Source organism: Pleurodeles waltl, chromosome 10 (assembly GCF_031143425.1).
Source record: "Pleurodeles waltl isolate 20211129_DDA chromosome 10, aPleWal1.hap1.20221129, whole genome shotgun sequence".
Classification (NCBI taxonomy): domain Eukaryota; kingdom Metazoa; phylum Chordata; class Amphibia; order Caudata; family Salamandridae; genus Pleurodeles; species Pleurodeles waltl.
In genome coordinates, this window is record NC_090449.1 from 979,841,717 (window position 1) to 979,860,712 (window position 18,996).

Consider the following 18,996-nt stretch of genomic DNA (forward strand, 5'->3'; position numbering starts at 1 on the left):
CCTCCTTAAGAGGGAAGAACTTTCTGCCCTGTTTGCTGAGACTTTGCTGTTCTGTCTTGGCTGATGGCGGATCTACTACTGTCCTGAGGACGAAGACTGACTCTGTATGCTGACCCATTACGGAGGGTAACTATATGATAATGAAATTGTAGTTGTCTGTTTGCCTTTCCTTTCTAGGTACCAACTGCTTTTTGACAGAGGCCATAGTTAGATGTTTTCCAAATTTGTGTTACTAAATTGTTTCGCATGAAGCCCAACATGCTGATGCTAATTAGAGGTTAGTCAAGGAGTTCACTAATATTGGGTGCAATTGGACAAATGACAGAATTTTTGCTTTGTTGAACATTGTACTAAGGATACTCTGCTAAATAGATACATGTTAACGCTGTGTTTTGTCCTGATGTTTATAATCTTTGCTTTGCTTAAATCTTACTCAAGCTGCCATATTGTGACATTATTGATGTGTTTCCTGGTTTTGAGACTAATAAACTTGCTAGTAGAGTGTAACTATTAGGGAATAAATATCATAACTATTACTAAATCTTGTGTGGTCATTCATGGCTGAAAGATCATGGTGAGTTTTGATTCTTATTAATGTCATTATCTAATTTGATTAATTTGCTGTTGTGAATATTGATGAGACTATTGACCTATCGATTGATAAGCTGATTAGTTATCTTGTCTTAGGGTGTCTCCAATCAGAGTCAAAAAGGCCATTGGCCTAAAACAAGTCCCATTACGTATTGTGGGACGCGTTATCAATAGTCATATGCTTTAATTTTCTCTCTAAATTATATCCCTACATCTTCCAATACACAAGCCAATGTCATAAAGCCAGATGGTGATGTTTGCAAAATTTGTCACATCCGTAAACATTCACCTATGGGCAAACATTCTGACACAAAAAGTTTTGCTGAAGAGCTAAAATTTCTACTATTGCAGTTTTTTAGTACACATTTCATTTTTAAACTCTGTAACGTTTGTGAACTTCACAAGACAAGTTTGAAAAGTTTTAAAACAACATTTACAAACGTTGAAAAAAACCTTCACCACTAAGCATATTTTTCCTTTAACACTGTTCATGCTTTAATCCACAAATGCAACACTGGGGCCAAACAAAATGCGGTCACTGATGCACAACGGTTAGAGCTCAGAAATGAAACATCGAATTATGTGTAAAAACTCTGACATACAAATTGAAGGTCTAACTATACCCTTACCTGGGTGTTAGGGGGATAGTTCATTTGTTGAATAAATTCTTCCGCTGTCTTCATTGCTGCCTTTCTTTCATCTGGTGTTGCATTCTTACCTACAAGTAGAAAGGGATTATTTCACTTATCCTTTCTAAACATGTAAACTGTTAAAAAAACAATGACAGTTGCACATGACAACCCCACAAAGTGTTTAAAAAAGCAACGTCTCTTTGAATCCTCTTTCTACAATGCCAGATTTTGTGAACTTGCCAAATAATGAATCTACTAAACTATGGAGAGCAACACAGAGAGCTCAAACGGGGACAGAGAGATGGAGCACGTAATACACTCATACATCGAAGGAGAAGAGGAGTGGAAGAGCCCCGCTCAGGCCTTCACGGAGGCTGCATGGTTTCTGCCTGGAATCCTGCACGGGGCCACCCCAATCAGGGGGGCCCTGCTTATGGCAGCGGTGCCGGGACGTGGGGTGGGGGTCGGGGAGTGGCAGGCTACCCGGCACCTGCCCCACAACAAAAACACAGCCGATTGGCTGCAAAGGGGCCCATGGCCCCGGAAGCACTGTTTGTGCTTCTGGAGATGCGCACGAAGATGACATCATGCGGCCGGCGTTACAATGCAGCCGCTGTTGGTGAGCGCATCTTTCTCACGCTCGCCGACCAGACCAGGGGGCCCCCGTGGCCACAACAAGAATTTCCCACCCGCCTCCCCCCGTTCTCACTCTCTACTGAATTAGTTCCTTTTTCTTACAGTTAGATTCAAATGCTCTAATGCTCTAAATGTCCAATTGTGGTCTACATGTGATTTGTTTTATCAGGTGTCTCGATCTGTGGTGAATGGACAGTTATAATTTGTTAGTTTGTCGTATTTGGGTACGATGGTGGGCAGGTTGAGATCATGACTGGGAATATAAACGGGTACCTTGTTTATTACAAAATTGTGTGACAAGCTAATTGGACCCTCCAAGGGGTGCTGACTGGGAAGTGTGGATGACATACAGGGGTGTGGGGGTTGTGAGCGGTCGCTGGTGTCTGGCCCCTAGGGCCAACCACCAGCACATGTGTAGAAGGTCTGAAGCGAGCCTTGGGGGGTAGAGTCTGAGGGTGGCGGAGCACCCAAGGTAGGCATCCTAGCGGGTAGCCACGCCCCCTCCACAGCAATCCAGTTTGGAAGGTATGAGAACACCCTGATGGAGGGTTAATAGAAAAACAGTCATGATCTCATTCACAGCCACCAACATTGGGTACACAGGAACTAACTGTTTTAGTCAGTGACGGGAATGCGGATGTATTAGCTCTGTTAAGGCTAGGCATCCCTTGAGCTCTGTAAATACTTTGTGAATATGATTGTGGTTACTGAGTATAATTATTATTATGATTAACAATATTTTGTCAATAAAAATACGGTCAGGGGCTTACGATTCCTAATCCCAAAGTGAAGTGCATCTAAGGTTTTAATTCAAGCTTGCGCAGGGGGTGAGTGGTGTTTGGTGGTAGGAGGCCTCTACAATACCCAGCAATAAGCAAGGGGCAGTGGGGCATGTGGGATGAATGTGGGGTGAGCTCAGGAGAAGAGTATTTATTTCCTCGCCACCAAGCTGCCCACCGTCCTCATGTGGATAGAGGCCGGTGCTGGAGTGTGCTGCCACTGTTAAATTTCCCCCAATTTCCTCCTGCGGTGATGGGCGAAGAGCTCCGCAGTCTGTCGGTACACACCAGAAAACACAAGAGACTGCTGCCACTGCTGCTGCTCTTTGTTTTTCACTGTCTGTTTGATTGGACTCGGTGGGGGGTGGCATTGGCTGTAGCGCCTGAGGTTGGAGCCATGTGGCTTTACTCTTGGAAACCCACCCGATATATATTTGCTCAGCCCACCCCACTATATTTACCTTACTTTTAGCTGTGAGATTTGGTGTGGCCCATCTTAGGTGGCAGTAAGCAAGTTTTGCGCCACAGACCGGGAAAGGAAGTTACCTGAAATGAGCATCTCCAGTGGGAGTGCCAGTATCATGCAAAGTGGGGACAACACTACAGTAAGTGGGCGTGCGTTATCTATACTTTGACCTTCCTGTTTCCAGCTTTGTGTCTTGTGGCATATGGATCTGTGGGGGGTGTTGATGGCAGGCCTCCCATCAAGTAGTCTTGTGACAAAGGGGGCATACTAGGGTTGCAGCGCTGTTAGAGTAGCTGCACCAGGTTTAGCCCCCTAGCTGCATAAGTGTCCCTGCTAGGTTCTGATGTGGTTTGCAACCTGGGGAGAGCTCTCACCCTGCCCCCCCACTTTGACTCTTACAACTCTTGCAACTCCACAACTCTGAAGCCTGAATTTTTAACTCTGATCTTTTGACTGCGAGCCCTGTCACAGGTACCACTCTCCCTCAAAAAGCAGCGTAGAAGTAAGAAAGATATTTTTCTGTATAATCAAAAGCTTTACAATATTGCTGACTGGTCATGACACTAAGAAAAAAACACATCAAACTGACGGCCCGAGGCACTTATTGAGAGTTTATAACAAATTATTAGCAAACTATCCAAAAGAAAAAGGCAATTTACGAAGGGCTAACATAAGTGCCCCTGAACCAGTGGATCATAAAGCACATACAGAATCGGAGGCAGCACATCATATTGGCTTCCTGAATTCCAAGGCTACAGGTGACTCTGCCCCTCAATTGATAACAAACTCTATCAGAAGGTCGCAAATGAGAGTGTACTAGTTCCGCCCAGTGGTGAGGTGCGGAGCCCTGTAATTTTGGTTAGTGGCCATCCTGGAAACCAGACTTCCTTAGAGTGGACTCCGGGAGAAAGCAAATCTAATCACCACAGCGAAGAGATAATGAATAGCAGATTTTTAGAAGGAGAGGCCCACATACATAACCATGAGTACGGGGACAGCAGTGGCTTTAAAGGGCCACAATGTCTGCTCCAGGGGGCAAATCTAACCTCTTTCCCAAATAAATGTGGTGGACACCTTACAGTGTCTAGCGGAGTCACTGATGAAGCAGAGAAGTCTAGCAGGAATCCTGTTCTCTTCCCTCCGTCTAGTAGCTGGCTAACTATATCCTAGGCTATCCCCTAGCTAGCCTTGCAGACGTGCCTGCCCAGGCTGCCTAGCGGGTAGATAAATGTTTAGGAAATGATCAGCTGAGTGCCAGTTCCTAATGTTTCTGAATTACACTTTGCCCAATGTACTGCTTGGTGGTCCAGCATTTGGTCAGCTACACAAAGAAGGGCCTAAAAAGAGGTTGAGGAACTTAGTAGGCCCTATCATCATACTGGAAGACTAAGAGAAGTCTCAGGGGTCCTCAGATACTCCACCAGTAGAAAGTAGCAGAGCCTCCATGGGAAGGTCTCATTTTGATGACTCTATCTTCCTGAATAATACAGAAAACCATTCCCTGGGGCATATTTCATCCAATTTGGAGGCTCTCCAGGATTTTGTTCTTTCAGAGGCTATGAATGATCTTTAACAGAATTCTATTTTCAATTCTCTACCGCCTGGAAAAGTGGCTGGGTGGGTCTGATCATATAGCATCTCTGTGGACTCAGATATTCCATGTTTTAGCACACTGTGTTGGGAAACAGGATGCAACTTCTCAGACAGACCCCTCCCTGGATTTGAGAAATTCGATGGCTCATGATGTGCTCCACCGTAACCATCTATTAACAATGGCAGACACAATCCAAGTTTGTGAAACTAAACCCGGTCCACCTGCTCCTGCACGATACATAGCAAAATTTGAAGAAATTATTAACGCACCACACAACAGCAATGAAACCAAGTGCCTAGGATTGTGAGATATCCCTGGTTTGGAGGATTGGGAGCCCATGGTCAGAGCTGGAGCTCGGCGGCATGCTGATGCTCCAATGTGAAACCCTGGGACGCCTCAGTATTGCTGCCCGCAAATGTGCAAGTTCAATCGTAAGGATCATAGGGAAGGACAAATAAAAATATAAAAAAAGAGTAAAACTGTCCCTTCCCTTCCTATTTACTCCTTAAAGTGGCTATTTTCAAACCCTAATGATGCTAATAATAAGCATGCGGCTAAAGCAGATGGTGCGGCAAAGATTGGCTCTGCACAAAGTGTAACCATCAGTGATTTAATTTCCCTCAATCCAAATAAGCCAGGCATCTCCTCGTTGGGCAATATGGGTCAAGATCCCCCCAAAAATAAGAATCTTGTAAAAAGCCCCCTCGACCCACGGAAACCAAAAGGAAAAAGAAAGCCAAGAGGGGATTCCTTCCTCTAAAAAGAGTTGCATCGGTGACACACCCAGATAGGGCAGGAATGCCTGGGCCATCGTCAATGTCAGAACCTAGCCCCACTGAGGGGCATTCTGGGTGCCCGAGTGCTGACTGTGCAGGGGCTTTTGGAACAGTAACTGCTTTTAATCCTCTAGCCACGTTCTTTGTAAAGGCAGGAAGTACCATAGGGGGCCAACTCACAACAAAGGGCTATCAGTGGGCCACTGGAGCTGACCGGGATGCAGCGGACCACTGCCTGGAATTTATTGAGCTCTTTCCTGACATTGGCTCTGCAAAACCCTTAAATAGCTCTAGATTCTTGACCTTCTTTTATGCAGTACCTGAGTTGAGAGTGGTCTCGTCAGGTGACCTGAAGGTGGTGAAACTGTCCATCAGGGATCCGGGTCCAGCCCCAAGGGAGAACACGTTTTTTGCACTGCAAAGGTCGAATTTACCCTGCCTGGTATTACTAGACTGGTGCTTAGTCATATTGATAATTTCCATATTATGGGGTCTATGTTTTTCTTGCTCAGGTCATGATTATGAGGTTGTTGTTACATCAGGTCTTCATCAAGTGCAAACGGTACCTACCATCCAGGAGTGTGTTTCAACCTGCATGTTCCCAGTGGGGATGACGAAGAGTGACTCTGAGATTATGAATGAAGCCATGAATGATAACTTGTGCATTACGTCATGAAAAACTTCAAGGACAATAGAGGTGCTCAACTTAGAGAACAGTGTTATAAAGCCTGTGTGTAGAGATTGGTTGTGGTTAGCATCATTGCTGGAACCCTCTCCAGGAGAATATGGCAGAGAGGAAGGGACTGGGGATGGAGGATGGTCAACTCTGCCCCCCACAACAGTTGCTCTCACTCCCATAGATTGCTCTGAAGAGAAAACGATAGGCTGGGGTGGTGATAATTATCCGCTTGTGTTGCCTTGGAATATGTCTTGTCTAGGTGGTAAAATTGACGATGATGGTTAGTTAGAGTTTATTAAGATGTTTTCTCTGTGCTGTTTCCAGGAAACCTGGTCCCTGAAGGGAGTCAGTGTAAATGGGTTTCTCGAAAACTGTAGCCAGGATACTCAGAGCAGGAAGGGACAGCCCTCAGGGGGGCTTTTCGTGTGGGTGTCCTGTAAATTAAAATGTAGACTAGAGCAATTGGGAGTAGCAATCCTGATATCCAGTGTTAAACATGTGAGAGTCTGGTTATTTGGGTCTGAAAACAGAGTGCATCATTAATTCCCCTGGGATGATCCCCAAATGTTCAAGGGATTTGGGAACATTTCCTGGCCTACAATGAGAGTCTCAACGAGGAGGTGGCAAAAGTGAAGTCATCAAAGGGGGGAGAGAAATAGGGAAGTATTTACTCCTGGTCTGTGGTGATTTTAATATGCAACCATCTGAGGCGATCATTAATAACGAGGTTTAAATGGAAGATTGTTAGTGAAGTGTCCCTGAAACAGCCTTGGTCAGTCTTAAAAATAATAAAAGGGAGGCATTCTCCAACCTCCTGATAAACTACCACATGTGTTTAATTAAAGGCCACACCCCTTCCGATTGTTACATTATGCCGACTTTAATTGGCTATATGTTAATTAATGTAGAGGGATGGGAATTTGTATATGATCTGACTGTTGTAAGAAGGGTGGAGAGTGATCATGATTTCGTGGTACTTTGCCTAAATCTGTGTTGTGGTGGTCAGGCAGTGCAGATAAGCCCTGAGGGGTTACTTTTGGCCCAGTGATTACTCCATCATATAGCAGACAAAGAATATGCAGGAGTGTAGAGAAATATCAGAAAGATCTCCCTCTCCTTAAAGATATTTTGGGCAGCTTTAGATCTATAATCTTGAACTCTCTCTGTACTGACAATGGGAGAGTATTGGTAGCCAATGAGGGGATGATGAAGGAGCTGATGGTTCTGTGGTCCAAGCCCTCTAAAACCAATCTTATGGGCTGCAAGGGAGGGACTCAGAGTGCCATGGCCAGCTGGTTTGATGAGGAATGTTGCAAAATGTAGAAAGATGTTTATGTTGCCACAGTCTGACGTTACTCTGGCAATGAGTGCAATTTGTTGTTTCAGGACCTGTGGGGTAGGTAGAAGCTCCTAATGAAAGCCAAGAAATGATTGCACCAGCTGGTACTGTGGGAAGAACTGAGGGGGGCCCATGGGAAAGACACTAGAGAGTTCTGGGAGCTGGTTACACGGGTTGAGAAGGGGGTAATAAACAGTATAGAAACCCATATTGGTCCAGTAGTGTGGACCAGGCACTTTAGCTCTTTGTATTATACTAACCACCAGTCTCACTTGGCCTTCACCAGTTTCAGGAGAGGGCCTGCATTAACCCTCACACAACAATAGTTATTTTGGTACCTGAGGTAAAGAGAGCATTGAAAGGCCCCTGGTCCTGACATAGTCCCCATTGACATATATTGAGGGGAACCTCATCGGTGGGCCAGGATCCTCACTAAGGTATTTAATGCTGCATTTGCTGGTAATGCTGTGGCCCACCTGGCGCTCCGCCATTATTATGCCTATCTTTAAGAAGAGAGACTATGATTGTCTGTCTAACTATCATCTGAACTTCCTTCTTAATGGAGCAGGTAAAGTGTTTGGGAAAGTTATGTTAAATCATCTACAGGGACGGGTGGATTCCCATAACATCTTAAATGAGGTACAATCTGGCTTTCGTCCACAAATAGGAACCATTGAGCAGACATTTAGGCTCTATATGATTGCCTATAAATTAAATATAGTCAGGAAATCATTGCTGTACCTCATTTCCGTAGATCTGAAAGTGGCCTTTGATTCAGTGGCTAGAGAAAAGCTACAGAGGTCCCTGTTGGATAGGTGGGGAGAACCAACACTGGTATTGGCTATAAAGGCCCTGCACAATAATAAGTGAGGTACGGGCTGGGGGGACTGTAATGACTCTTTCCCGGTTGAGAAGGGTGTCAGGCAAGGTTGTGTTGGCACACCTGCCATTTAGTTTATTCCTGAATGATGCAGCAGATTATTTGATAGAGGACACCTTATATATACCCATTATCGCCAAGAAAAGGGTGCCATTGCCACTGTATGCGGATGACGCAGTGTTAATGGCATGAACAGAGAACGCCACTCATAGACTTTTGTAGCGGTTCAGGGACTACAGTACCAGGAAATCCCTGATTATAAATAATAGCAACACAAAGAGCATGGTACTTAAGCCGTCTTCTATTTTTAAGTGGGCCCCTGTGGTTTGGGGAGCCCGATTGGAAATCGTTAAGCAGTTTGATTATTTAGGCATTCATTGTTCATGGAACCTGCTTTCGAGTTTTCAAGTGCAGAAGGAGGCCCAAGTCCTGCTACAAACGGTGGGTGCGTTTTTCAAATTTAGGCACAAAGCTGGCACTAGAAGTATCAGCATAATTTTGCTGATATATAAGAAGAGGGCAATGGCGGCTGCTCTATATGGGGCAGAACTCTGGGGGTTTGCAAATGTGCGACCACTTTAGGTGGCTGAAAATAACTTTCTTAGAGCCATGCTGAGGTTGGGTCCGGGCACCCCTCTGGTAGCACTCTATAGGGAATAAAGTTCACACCAATTTCTGAAATTGCAGCGCTAAGACCCTTAAAGGATGCTATCTATTTAGAAACACCAGTAGAACCTACTCGGAAAAAGGAGTGTATGGGGAGAATTAGGTTATCCCATGTCCAGGATGTTCTAAATGATTTACAGATGGGATCTGTAGGAGGCTGGACTGGCTTGTAGTGAGTACCAAGGGGTACTTGCACCTTGCACCAGGCCCAGTTATCCCTTAATAGTGTATAGGGTGTCTAGCAGCTTAGGCTGATAGATAATGGTAGCTTAGCAAAGCAGCTCAGGCTGAACTAGGAGACGTGTGAAGCTACTACAGTACCACTTAGTGTCATATGCACAATATCATAAGAAAACACAATACACAGTTATACTAAAAATAAAGGTACTTTATTTTTATGACAATATGCCAAAGTATCTTAGAGTGTACCCTCAGTGAGAGGATAGGAAATATACACAAGATATATATACACAATAGCAAAAATATGCAGTATAGTCTTAGAAAACAGTGCAAACAATGTATAGTTACAATAGGATGCAATGGGGAAACATAGGGATAGGGGCAACACAAACCATATACTCCAGAAGTGGAATGCGAACCACGAATGGACCCCAAACCTATGTGACCTTGTAGAGGGTCGCTGGGACTATTAGAAAATAGTGAGAGTTAGCAAAATAACCCTCCCCAAGACCCTGAAAAGTGAGTGCAAAGTGCACCAAAGTTCCCCTAAGGACAAAATAGTCGTGTTAGAGGGAAAATGCAAAGAAAACACAAATCAGCAATGCAACAACGATGGATTCCTGACTGAGGGTACCTGTGGAACAAGGGGACCAAGTCCAAAAGTCACAAGCAGCTCGGAGATGGGCAGATGCCCAAGAAATGCCAGCGGTTGGTGCAAAGAAGCTCTTACTAGGCTGAAGAACTGTGAATACTGCAGGAACGACAAGGGCTAGAGACTTCCCCTTTGGAGGATGGATCCCCCACGCCTTGGAGAGTCGTGCAGAAGTGTTTTCCCGCCGGATGGACGCCAACAAGCCTTGCTACACGCAAATCGTGCGTTTGGCGTTTTTGGACGCTGCTGGGGCCCAGGAGGGACCAGAAGGTCGCAAATTGGACCTGCAGAGAGAGGGGACGTCGAGCAAGACAAAGAGCCCTCACTGAAGCAGGTAGCACCCGGAGAAGTGCCAGAAACAGGCACTAGGAGGATGCGTGAAACGGTGCTCGCCGAAGTTGCACAAAGGAGTCCCACGTCGCCGGAGGCCAACTTAGAAAGTCGTGCAATGCAGGTTAGAGTGCCGTGGACCCAGGCTTGGCTGTGCACGAAGGATTTCCGCCGGAAGTGCACAGGGGCCGGAGTAGCTTGCAAAGTCGCGGTTCCCAGCAATGCAGCCCAGCGAGGTGAGGCAAGGACTTACCTCCACCAAACTTGGGCTGAAGAGTCACTGGACTGTGGGGGTCACTTGGACGGTGTCGCTGGATTCGAGGGACCTCGCTCGTCATGCTGAGAGGAGACCCAAGGGACCGGTAATGCAGCTTTTTGGTGCCTGCGGTTGCAGGGGGAAGATTCCGTCGACCCACGGGAGATTTCTTCGGAGCTTCTGGTGCAGAGAGGAGGCAGACTACCCCCACAGCATGCACAAGCAGGAAAACAGTCGAGAAGGCGGCAGGATCAGCGTTACAGAGTTGCAGTAGTCGTCTTTGCTACTATGTTGCAGGTTTGCAGGCTTCCAGCGCGGTCAGCGGTCGATTCCTTATCAGAAGGTGAAGAGGGAGATTCAGAGGAACTCGGCTGAGCTCATGCATTCGTTATCTAAAGTTTCCCCAGAGACAGAGACCCTAAATAGCCAGAAAAGAGGGTTTGGCTACCTAGGAGAGAGGAAAGGCTACTAACACCTGAAGGAGCCTATCACAAGGAGTCTCTGACGTCACCTGGTGGCACTGGCCACTCAGAGCAGTCCAGTGTGCCAGCAGCACCTCTGTTTCCAAGATGGCAGAGGTCTGGAGCACACTGGAGGAGCTCTGGACACCTCCCAGGGGAGGTGCAGGTCAGGGGAGTGGTCACTCCCCTTTCCTTTGTCCAGTTTCGCGCCAGAGCAGGGGCTAAGGGGTCCCTGAACCGGTGTAGACTGGCTTATGCAGAATTGGGCACCTCTGTGCCCAACAAAGCATTTCCAGAGGCTGGGGGAGGCTACTCCTCCCCTGCCTTCACACCATTTTCCAAAGGGAGAGGGTGTCACACCCTCTCTCAGAGGAAGTTCTTTGTTCTGCCATCCTGGGCCAGGCCTGGCTGGTCCCCAGGAGGGCAGCTGCCTGTCTGAGGGGTTGGCAGCAGCAGCAGCTGCAGTGAAACCCCAGGAAGGGCAGTTTGGCAGTACCAGGGTCTGTGCTACAGACCACTGGGATCATGGGATTGTGCCAACTATGCCAGGATGGTATAGAGGGGGCAATTCCATGATCATAGACATGTTACATGGCCATATTCGGAGTTACCATGGTGAAGCTACATATAGGTAGTGACCTATATGTAGTGCACGCGTGTAATGGTGTCCCCGCACTCACAAAGTTCAGGGAATTGGCTCTGAACAATGTGGGGGCACCTTGGCTAGTGCCAGGGTGCCCTCACACTAAGAAACTTTGCACTTAACCTTTACCAGGTAAAGGTTAGACATATAGGTGACTTATAAGTTACTTAAGTGCAGTGTAAAATGGCTGTGAAATAACGTGGACGTTATTTCACTCAGGCTGCAGTGGCAGGCCTGTGTAAGAATTGTCAGAGCTCCCTATGGGTGGCAAAAGAAATGCTGCAGCCCATAGGGATCTCCTGGAACCCCAATACCCTGGGTACCTCAGTACCATATACTAGGGAATTATAAGGGTGTTCCAGTAAGCCAATGTAAATTGGTAAAATTGGTCACTAGCCTGTTAGTGACAATTTGAAAGTAATGAGAGAGCATAACCACTGAGGTTCTGGTTAGCAGAGCCTCAGTGAGACAGTTAGGCACCACACAGGGAACATATACATGCACACCTATGAGCACTGGGGCCCTGTGTGACAGGGTCCCAGTGACACATACATATAGGCCACAAACCTATGAGCACTGGGGTCCTGACCAGCAGGATCCCAGTGACACATAACAAACATACTGAAAACATAGTGTTTTCACTATGAGCACTGAGGCCTGGCTATCAGGATCTCAGTGAGACAGTGAAAACAGTGACAAACACCCTGACATACACTCACAAACAGGCCAAAAGTGGGGGTAACAAGGCTAGAAAGAGGCTACCTTCTCACACAACCCCCCCCCCCAAACGAAGGACAATAAGGCTAACCTTGGCCAGTTGAGACTTTATTGTCTAAGTGGTGATAAGTAGACAGTAGCTCTGCAATAGACTGGTTACTCCCTTTATCATCCACTATATGGTTACTTCCCTGTGGGGATGTAAACCACCCTGTTTGAAGTTTTTTAGCTAAGCAACAATGTGAAGATGTATTTTCAGAGTTTCTATCAGTAAGTTTTAGTTTAGAGCAGTGGGAATTGTCCACTGAACCTATTTGTAGTGATGGAAATGCCAGACAGGGATGCTGTCTCAGAAAAGCCATAGCTGGGCAAAAACTTTGTCCATATGGCTGGAAGAGAGAACAGGGATGCTGTTTCTCTTGGGTTGGAGCAGGGCAGGGATGCTGTCCTATCAGCTCCACACTAGGGCAGGGATGCTGTCCTAAGTGTTGTGAGGCAGTGCAGAGTTTCTGCACTAAAGTTTCTCTGGGAGGGTTGGAGGGATGCTCCATGTTAACTAAAATGGTGCTCTTTTTCTCACCAATGTTAGTTATCCCACAGAGAGGTACTTCCACCTCAGGGAGTACAGTTTTGCCAACTGATGATTCCCTTGGAACAGGTGCCACCCCAGTAGAGGTTTCTCCCACCACAGGAATGGTATCCTGAATGGTAGGGTGGTTAGGGGATACTGTGATACCCTTTTTACCTGTTGATGGAGAGGGTTCCTGAGTTTTCAGGCCTTCTCTCCTTTGCTTTTTCATTTCAGTAGAAATGAGAGGGAACAATTCCTCAGGGATGCCCAGCATGGCTGCATGGGCATAAAACTCTACATCAGCCCAACCTGAGGCCTCTAGGTCATTACCTAAGAGACAGTCTACAGGTAAGCTAGGTGATACCACCACCTGCTTAGGGCCAGTAACTCCACCCCAACTAAACTGAATTATAGCTAAGGGAAGGAACTTAGTGGAGTTATGGACATCAATAATCTTATACTGTTGTCCAATGATGTGTTGTTCAGGAGGCACTAGGTTTTCAGTCACCAAAGTGAAACTGGCACCTGTGTCCCTGTAGGCCAAGGCCTCAACACCATTTATTGAAACTGTCTGCCTGTACTTATCCATTGTAAGGGGACAAGCAGCCAGTGTGGCAAGGCCAATGCCACTAGGTGTGACAGAAACTGTTTTGGGACTGATGACATCAGTTTCCACTATGGACCCATAAGTGAACCCAACTACACCCTTTGCTTGACTGTTGCCAGCAGTCCCACCACTAGTACCACTACTGCTAGGGGCACTAGAGCTTGATGTATTAGTGGTGGTAGGCTCAGGGGGTTTACCTGGACAGGACTTATCCCCTGGCCTATGGCCTCTATTTTTACACACAAAGCACCAAGGCTTTTTAATGTGTGCAGGTTGGGAAGAAGAGGAAGAATTTGTTTTATCCCCAACCTCTGAAGAGTGTTTAAGATTTGAAGTGGGATCTTTGGTTTTACCCTTATCCCCATGCTTATCTTGAGATTTTTCACCATCTTTCTTCTTATTGCCATCTTTGTCACCCCCTGTATGAACTTTTCTGTTCACCCTTGTTCTGACCCATTTGTCTGCCTTCTTTCCCAATTCTTGGGGAGAGGTCAGATCAGAGTCTACCAGGTACTAGTGCAACAAATCAGACACACAATTATTAAGTATATGCTCTCTCAGGATTGTGTTATACAGGCTTTCATAATCAGTAACTTTACTGCCATGTAACCACCCCTCCAAGGCCTTCACTGAATGGTCAACGAAATCAACCCAGTCTTGTGAAGACTCCTTTTTGGTCTCTCTGAACTTTATCCTGTACTGTTCAGTGGTTAAGCCATAACCATCCAGGAGTGCATTCTTAAGAACTGTAAAATTATTGGCATCACTTTCTTTCACAGTAAGGAGCCTATCCCTACCTTTTCCACTAAATGATAGCCATAGGATAGCAGCCCACTGCCTTTGAGGGACATCCTGTACAGCACAGGCCCTCTCAAGTGCAGCAAACCACTTGTTAATGTCATCCCCCTCCTTATAAGGGGGAACTATCTTGTGCAGATTCCTGGAATCATGCTCTTTTGCAGGATGACTATGGGGAATACTGCTGCTGCCACCATGGGTATCTAAACCCAACTTCTGTCTTTCCTTCTCTAATTCTAAAGACTGTCTATCCAAATCCAGCTGTTGCTTCTTGAGCTTCAGTCTGGTTTGTTCCACTCTCAATCTATTGAGCTCCCTTTCTAACAATCTGTCATCAGGGTGGGTGGGAGGGACATTTCTAGATACAGAGGTATGATGGGAATGAACAGAAGGAGACCTGTCCCTTACAGAGGGCACCCTAACAGCTTGGCTAACAGTATAATGTGAGAGCACACCATCAGTATGGTGTGATTCAACCTCTGTACCAACTATGCTAGACTGTCTAGTAATGGGCAGGCTGAGAAGTTTCTTTCCTGAATCTTTTCCTGGGGGAGTCCCTGGATCAGATTGAGAACCATTAGCTACTTTTTCACCAGCTTGGGCACTTATGGCCTTATCCTGTATTCTAAGCATATTAATTAACAGTTCTAAGGAAGGATTCTTCCCTACACTCAAACCTCTCTCTATGCAGTGACTCCTTGCTCCTTTCCAGCTAAGGTGATCATATGCCAGTTTGGACAGTTCAACATTTTTACCTGTGCCAGACATTTTTAGAGAGAGTTAAAGTGATAGAAAAAGAGAAAAAAGTTTTCAGAACTTTTTGGAAAGACAGAAAAACTTTTTAAACTTTTAAGAACTTTTTGAAAGTTTAGAAGAACTTTTCAGCACTTAGAAAAGAGTGAAAAGAGGAAATGCAAAACTTTTTGGCTATGTGTATATACACTGACCTTGTTTTGTATATTTTTCTCTTATGAAAAGTACAATGACAAGAGTGGTAAGTAGTCTCAAAGCACTTATCCCACCACTGCACAACCAATGTAGGAGGCTGGACTGGCTTGTAGTGAGTACCAAGGGGTACTTGCACCTTGCACCAGGCCCAGTTATCCCTTATTAGTGTATAGGGTGTCTAGCAGCTTAGGCTGATAGATAATGGTAGCTTAGCAAAGCAGCTCAGGCTGAACTAGGAGACGTGTGAAGCTACTACAGTACCACTTAGTGTCATATGCACAATATCATAAGAAAACACAATACACAGTTATACTAAAAATAAAGGTACTTTATTTTTATGACAATATGCCAAAGTATCTTAGAGTGTACCCTCAGTGAGAGGATAGGAAATATACACAAGATATATATACACAATAGCAAAAATATGCAGTATATTCTTAGAAAACAGTGCAAACAATGTATAGTTACAATATGATGCAATGGGGAAACATAGGGATAGGGGCAACACAAACCATATACTCCAGAAGTGGAATGCGAACCACGAATGGACCCCAAACCTATGTGACCTTGTAGAGGGTCGCTGGGACTATTAGAAAATAGTGAGAGTTAGCAAAATAACCCTCCCCAAGACCCTGAAAAGTGAGTGCAAAGTGCACCAAAGTTCCCCTAAGGACAAAATAGTCGTGTTAGAGGGAAAATGCAAAGAAAACACAAATCAGCAATGCAACAACGATGGATTCCTGACTGAGGGTACCTGTGGAACAAGGGGACCAAGTCCAAAAGTCACAAGCAGCTCGGAGATGGGCAGATGCCCAAGAAATGCCAGCGGTTGGTGCAAAGAAGCTCTTACTAGGCTGAAGAACTGTGAATACTGCAGGAACGACAAGGGCTAGAGACTTCCCCTTTGGAGGATGGATCCCCCACGCCTTCGAAAATCGTGCAGAAGTGTTTTCCCGCCGGATGGATGCCAACAAGCCTTGCTACACGCAAATCGTGCGTTTGGCGTTTTTGGACGCTGCTGGGGCCCAGGAGGGACCAGAAGGTCGCAAATTGGACCTGCAGAGACAGGGGACGTCGAGCAAGACAAAGAACCCTCACTGAAGCAGGTAGCACCCGGAGAAGTGCCAGAAACAGGCACTACGAGGATGCGTGAAACGGTGCTCGCCGAAGTTGCACAAAGGAGTCCCACGTCGCCGGAGACCAACTTAGAAAGTCGTGCAATGCAGGTTAGAGTGCCGTGGACCCAGGCTTGGCTGTGCACGAAGGATTTCTGCCGGAAGTGCACAGGGGCCGGAGTAGCTTGCAAAGTCGCGGTTCCCAGCAATGCAGCCCAGCGAGGTGAGGCAAGGACTTACCTCCACCAAACTTGGGCTGAAGAGTCACTGGACTGTGGGGGTCACTTGGACGGTGTCGCTGGATTCGAGGGACCTCGCTCGTCGTGCTGAGAGGAGACCCAAGGGACCGGTAATGCAGCTTTTTGGTGCCTGCGGTTGCAGGGGGAAGATTCCGTCGACCCACGGGAGATTTCTTCGGAGCTTCTGGTGAAGAGAGGAGGCAGACTACCCCCACAGCATGCACAAGCAGGAAAACAGTCGAGAAGGCGGCAGGATCAGCGTTACAGAGTTGCAGTAGTCGTCTTTGCTACTATGTTGCAGGTTTGCAGGCTTCCAGCGCGGTCAGCGGTCGATTCCTTATCAGAAGGTGAAGAGGGAGATGCAGAGGAACTCGGCTGAGCTCATGCATTCGTTATCTAAAGTTTCCCCAGAGACAGAGACCCTAAATAGCCAGAAAAGAGGGTTTGGCTACCTAGGAGAGAGGAAAGGCTACTAACACCTGAAGGAGCCTATCACAAGGAGTCTCTGACGTCACCTGGTGGCACTGGCCACTCAGAGCAGTCCAGTGTGCCAGCAGCACCTCTGTTTCCAAGATGGCAGAGGTCTGGAGCACACTGGAGGAGCTCTGGACACCTCCCAGGGGAGGTGCAGGTCAGGGGAGTGGTCACTCCCCTTTCCTTTGTCCAGTTTCGCGCCAGAGCAGGGGCTAAGGGGTCCCTGAACCGGTGTAGACTGGCTTATGCAGAATTGGGCACCTCTGTGCCCAACAAAGCATTTCCAGAGGCTGGGGGAGGCTACTCCTCCCCTGCCTTCACACCATTTTCCAAAGGGAGAGGGTGTCACACCCTCTCTCAGAGGAAGTTCTTTGTTCTGCCATCCTGGGCCAGGCCTGGCTGGTCCCCAGGAGGGCAGCTGCCTGTCTGAGGGGCTGGCAGCAGCAGCAGCTGCAGTGAAACCCCAGGAAGGGCAGTTTGGCAGTACCAGGGTCTGTGCTACAGACCACTGGGATCATGGGATTGTGCCAACTATGCCAGGATGGTATAGAGGGGGCAATTCCATGATCATAGACATGTTACATGGCCATATTCGGAGTTACCATGGTGAAGCTACATATAGGTAGTGACCTATATGTAGTGCACGCGTGTAATGGTGTCCCCGCACTCACAAAGTTCAGGGAATTGGCTCTGAACAATGTGGGGGCACCTTGGCTAGTGCCAGGGTGCCCTCACACTAAGTAACTTTGCACCTAACCTTTACCAGGTAAAGGTTAGACATATAGGTGACTTATAAGTTACTTAAGTGCAGTGTAAAATGGCTGTGAAATAACGTGGACGTTATTTCACTCAGGCTGCAGTGGCAGGCCTGTGTAAGAATTGTCAGAGCTCCCTATGGGTGGCAAAAGAAATGCTGCAGCCCATAGGGATCTCCTGGAACCCCAATACCCTGGGTACCTCAGTACCATATACTAGGGAATTATAAGGGTGTTCCAGTAAGCCAATGTAAATTGGTAAAATTGGTCACTAGCCTGTTAGTGACAATTTGAAAGTAATGAGAGAGCATAACCACTGAGGTTCTGGTTAGCAGAGCCTCAGTGAGACAGTTAGGCACCACACAGGGAACATATACATGCACACCTATGAGCACTGGGGCCCTGTGTGACAGGGTCCCAGTGACACATACATATAGGCCACAAACCTATGAGCACTGGGGTCCTGACCAGCAGGATCCCAGTGACACATAACAAACATACTGAAAACATAGTGTTTTCACTATGAGCACTGAGGCCTGGCTATCAGGATCTCAGTGAGACAGTGAAAACAGTGACAAACACCCTGACATACACTCACAAACAGGCCAAAAGTGGGGGTAACAAGGCTAGAAAGAGGCTACCTTCTCACAGGATCCCTTAGGGCCACCCCCCAGAAATGTTAGACAAAACACCGCAGATCTAATTGAAGTGTGGAGGCGGCCGCACATGATAATGAAGAAGTGCTTGGGTTGAAGCCACGGTCCATTTTGTTGGATTATTTAAGCAACTCCCAGGGCTATGTGTGTATCTGAACGTGCTATACCCCGTGTTCAGAAGGTCTTCATATGTAAAGTTCAGACTGGGCATTCTCCCATGTGGGCGGACCCCTGTGACTGTAGTTTCAGATAATGTAACCCACTATTCTATTCTGTGAGAAACACGATTCCCCCTATCAGCGCAGGTTAATTCCCCCGTTTAAGTTTAATGGGATTAGACATGTTAAGGCGGCAGTGGCATTGTGTGCAAGATTGGGTGTTCTACAGGTGGTTAATGCTGTTGCATCATTCCTATGGGTAGTGTGGGCTTACTTGAGAGATCTGTCCTCCGTACTGGGGAATAGCTCAGCCAGTTAACCTAGGTGGTTCTATATATCCTGTATCTCGAATGAATTATATACTCAATATGGACCCGTAGGGGGAAGGCCACCCTCCT

General features: G+C 46.7%; 1 protein-coding gene across 1 annotated transcript in view; it reads right to left on the reverse strand.

Annotated features, from left to right (window-relative positions):
- SCIN (scinderin) overlaps window positions 1–18,996 on the reverse strand; it is a 271,318-nt gene that overhangs the window by 51,316 nt on the left and 201,006 nt on the right. The window contains exon 7 of the mRNA XM_069211821.1: window positions 1,221–1,309. Coding sequence (XP_069067922.1) covers window positions 1,221–1,309 — 89 coding nt within the window. The remainder of the gene's footprint in view (window positions 1–1,220; window positions 1,310–18,996) is intronic.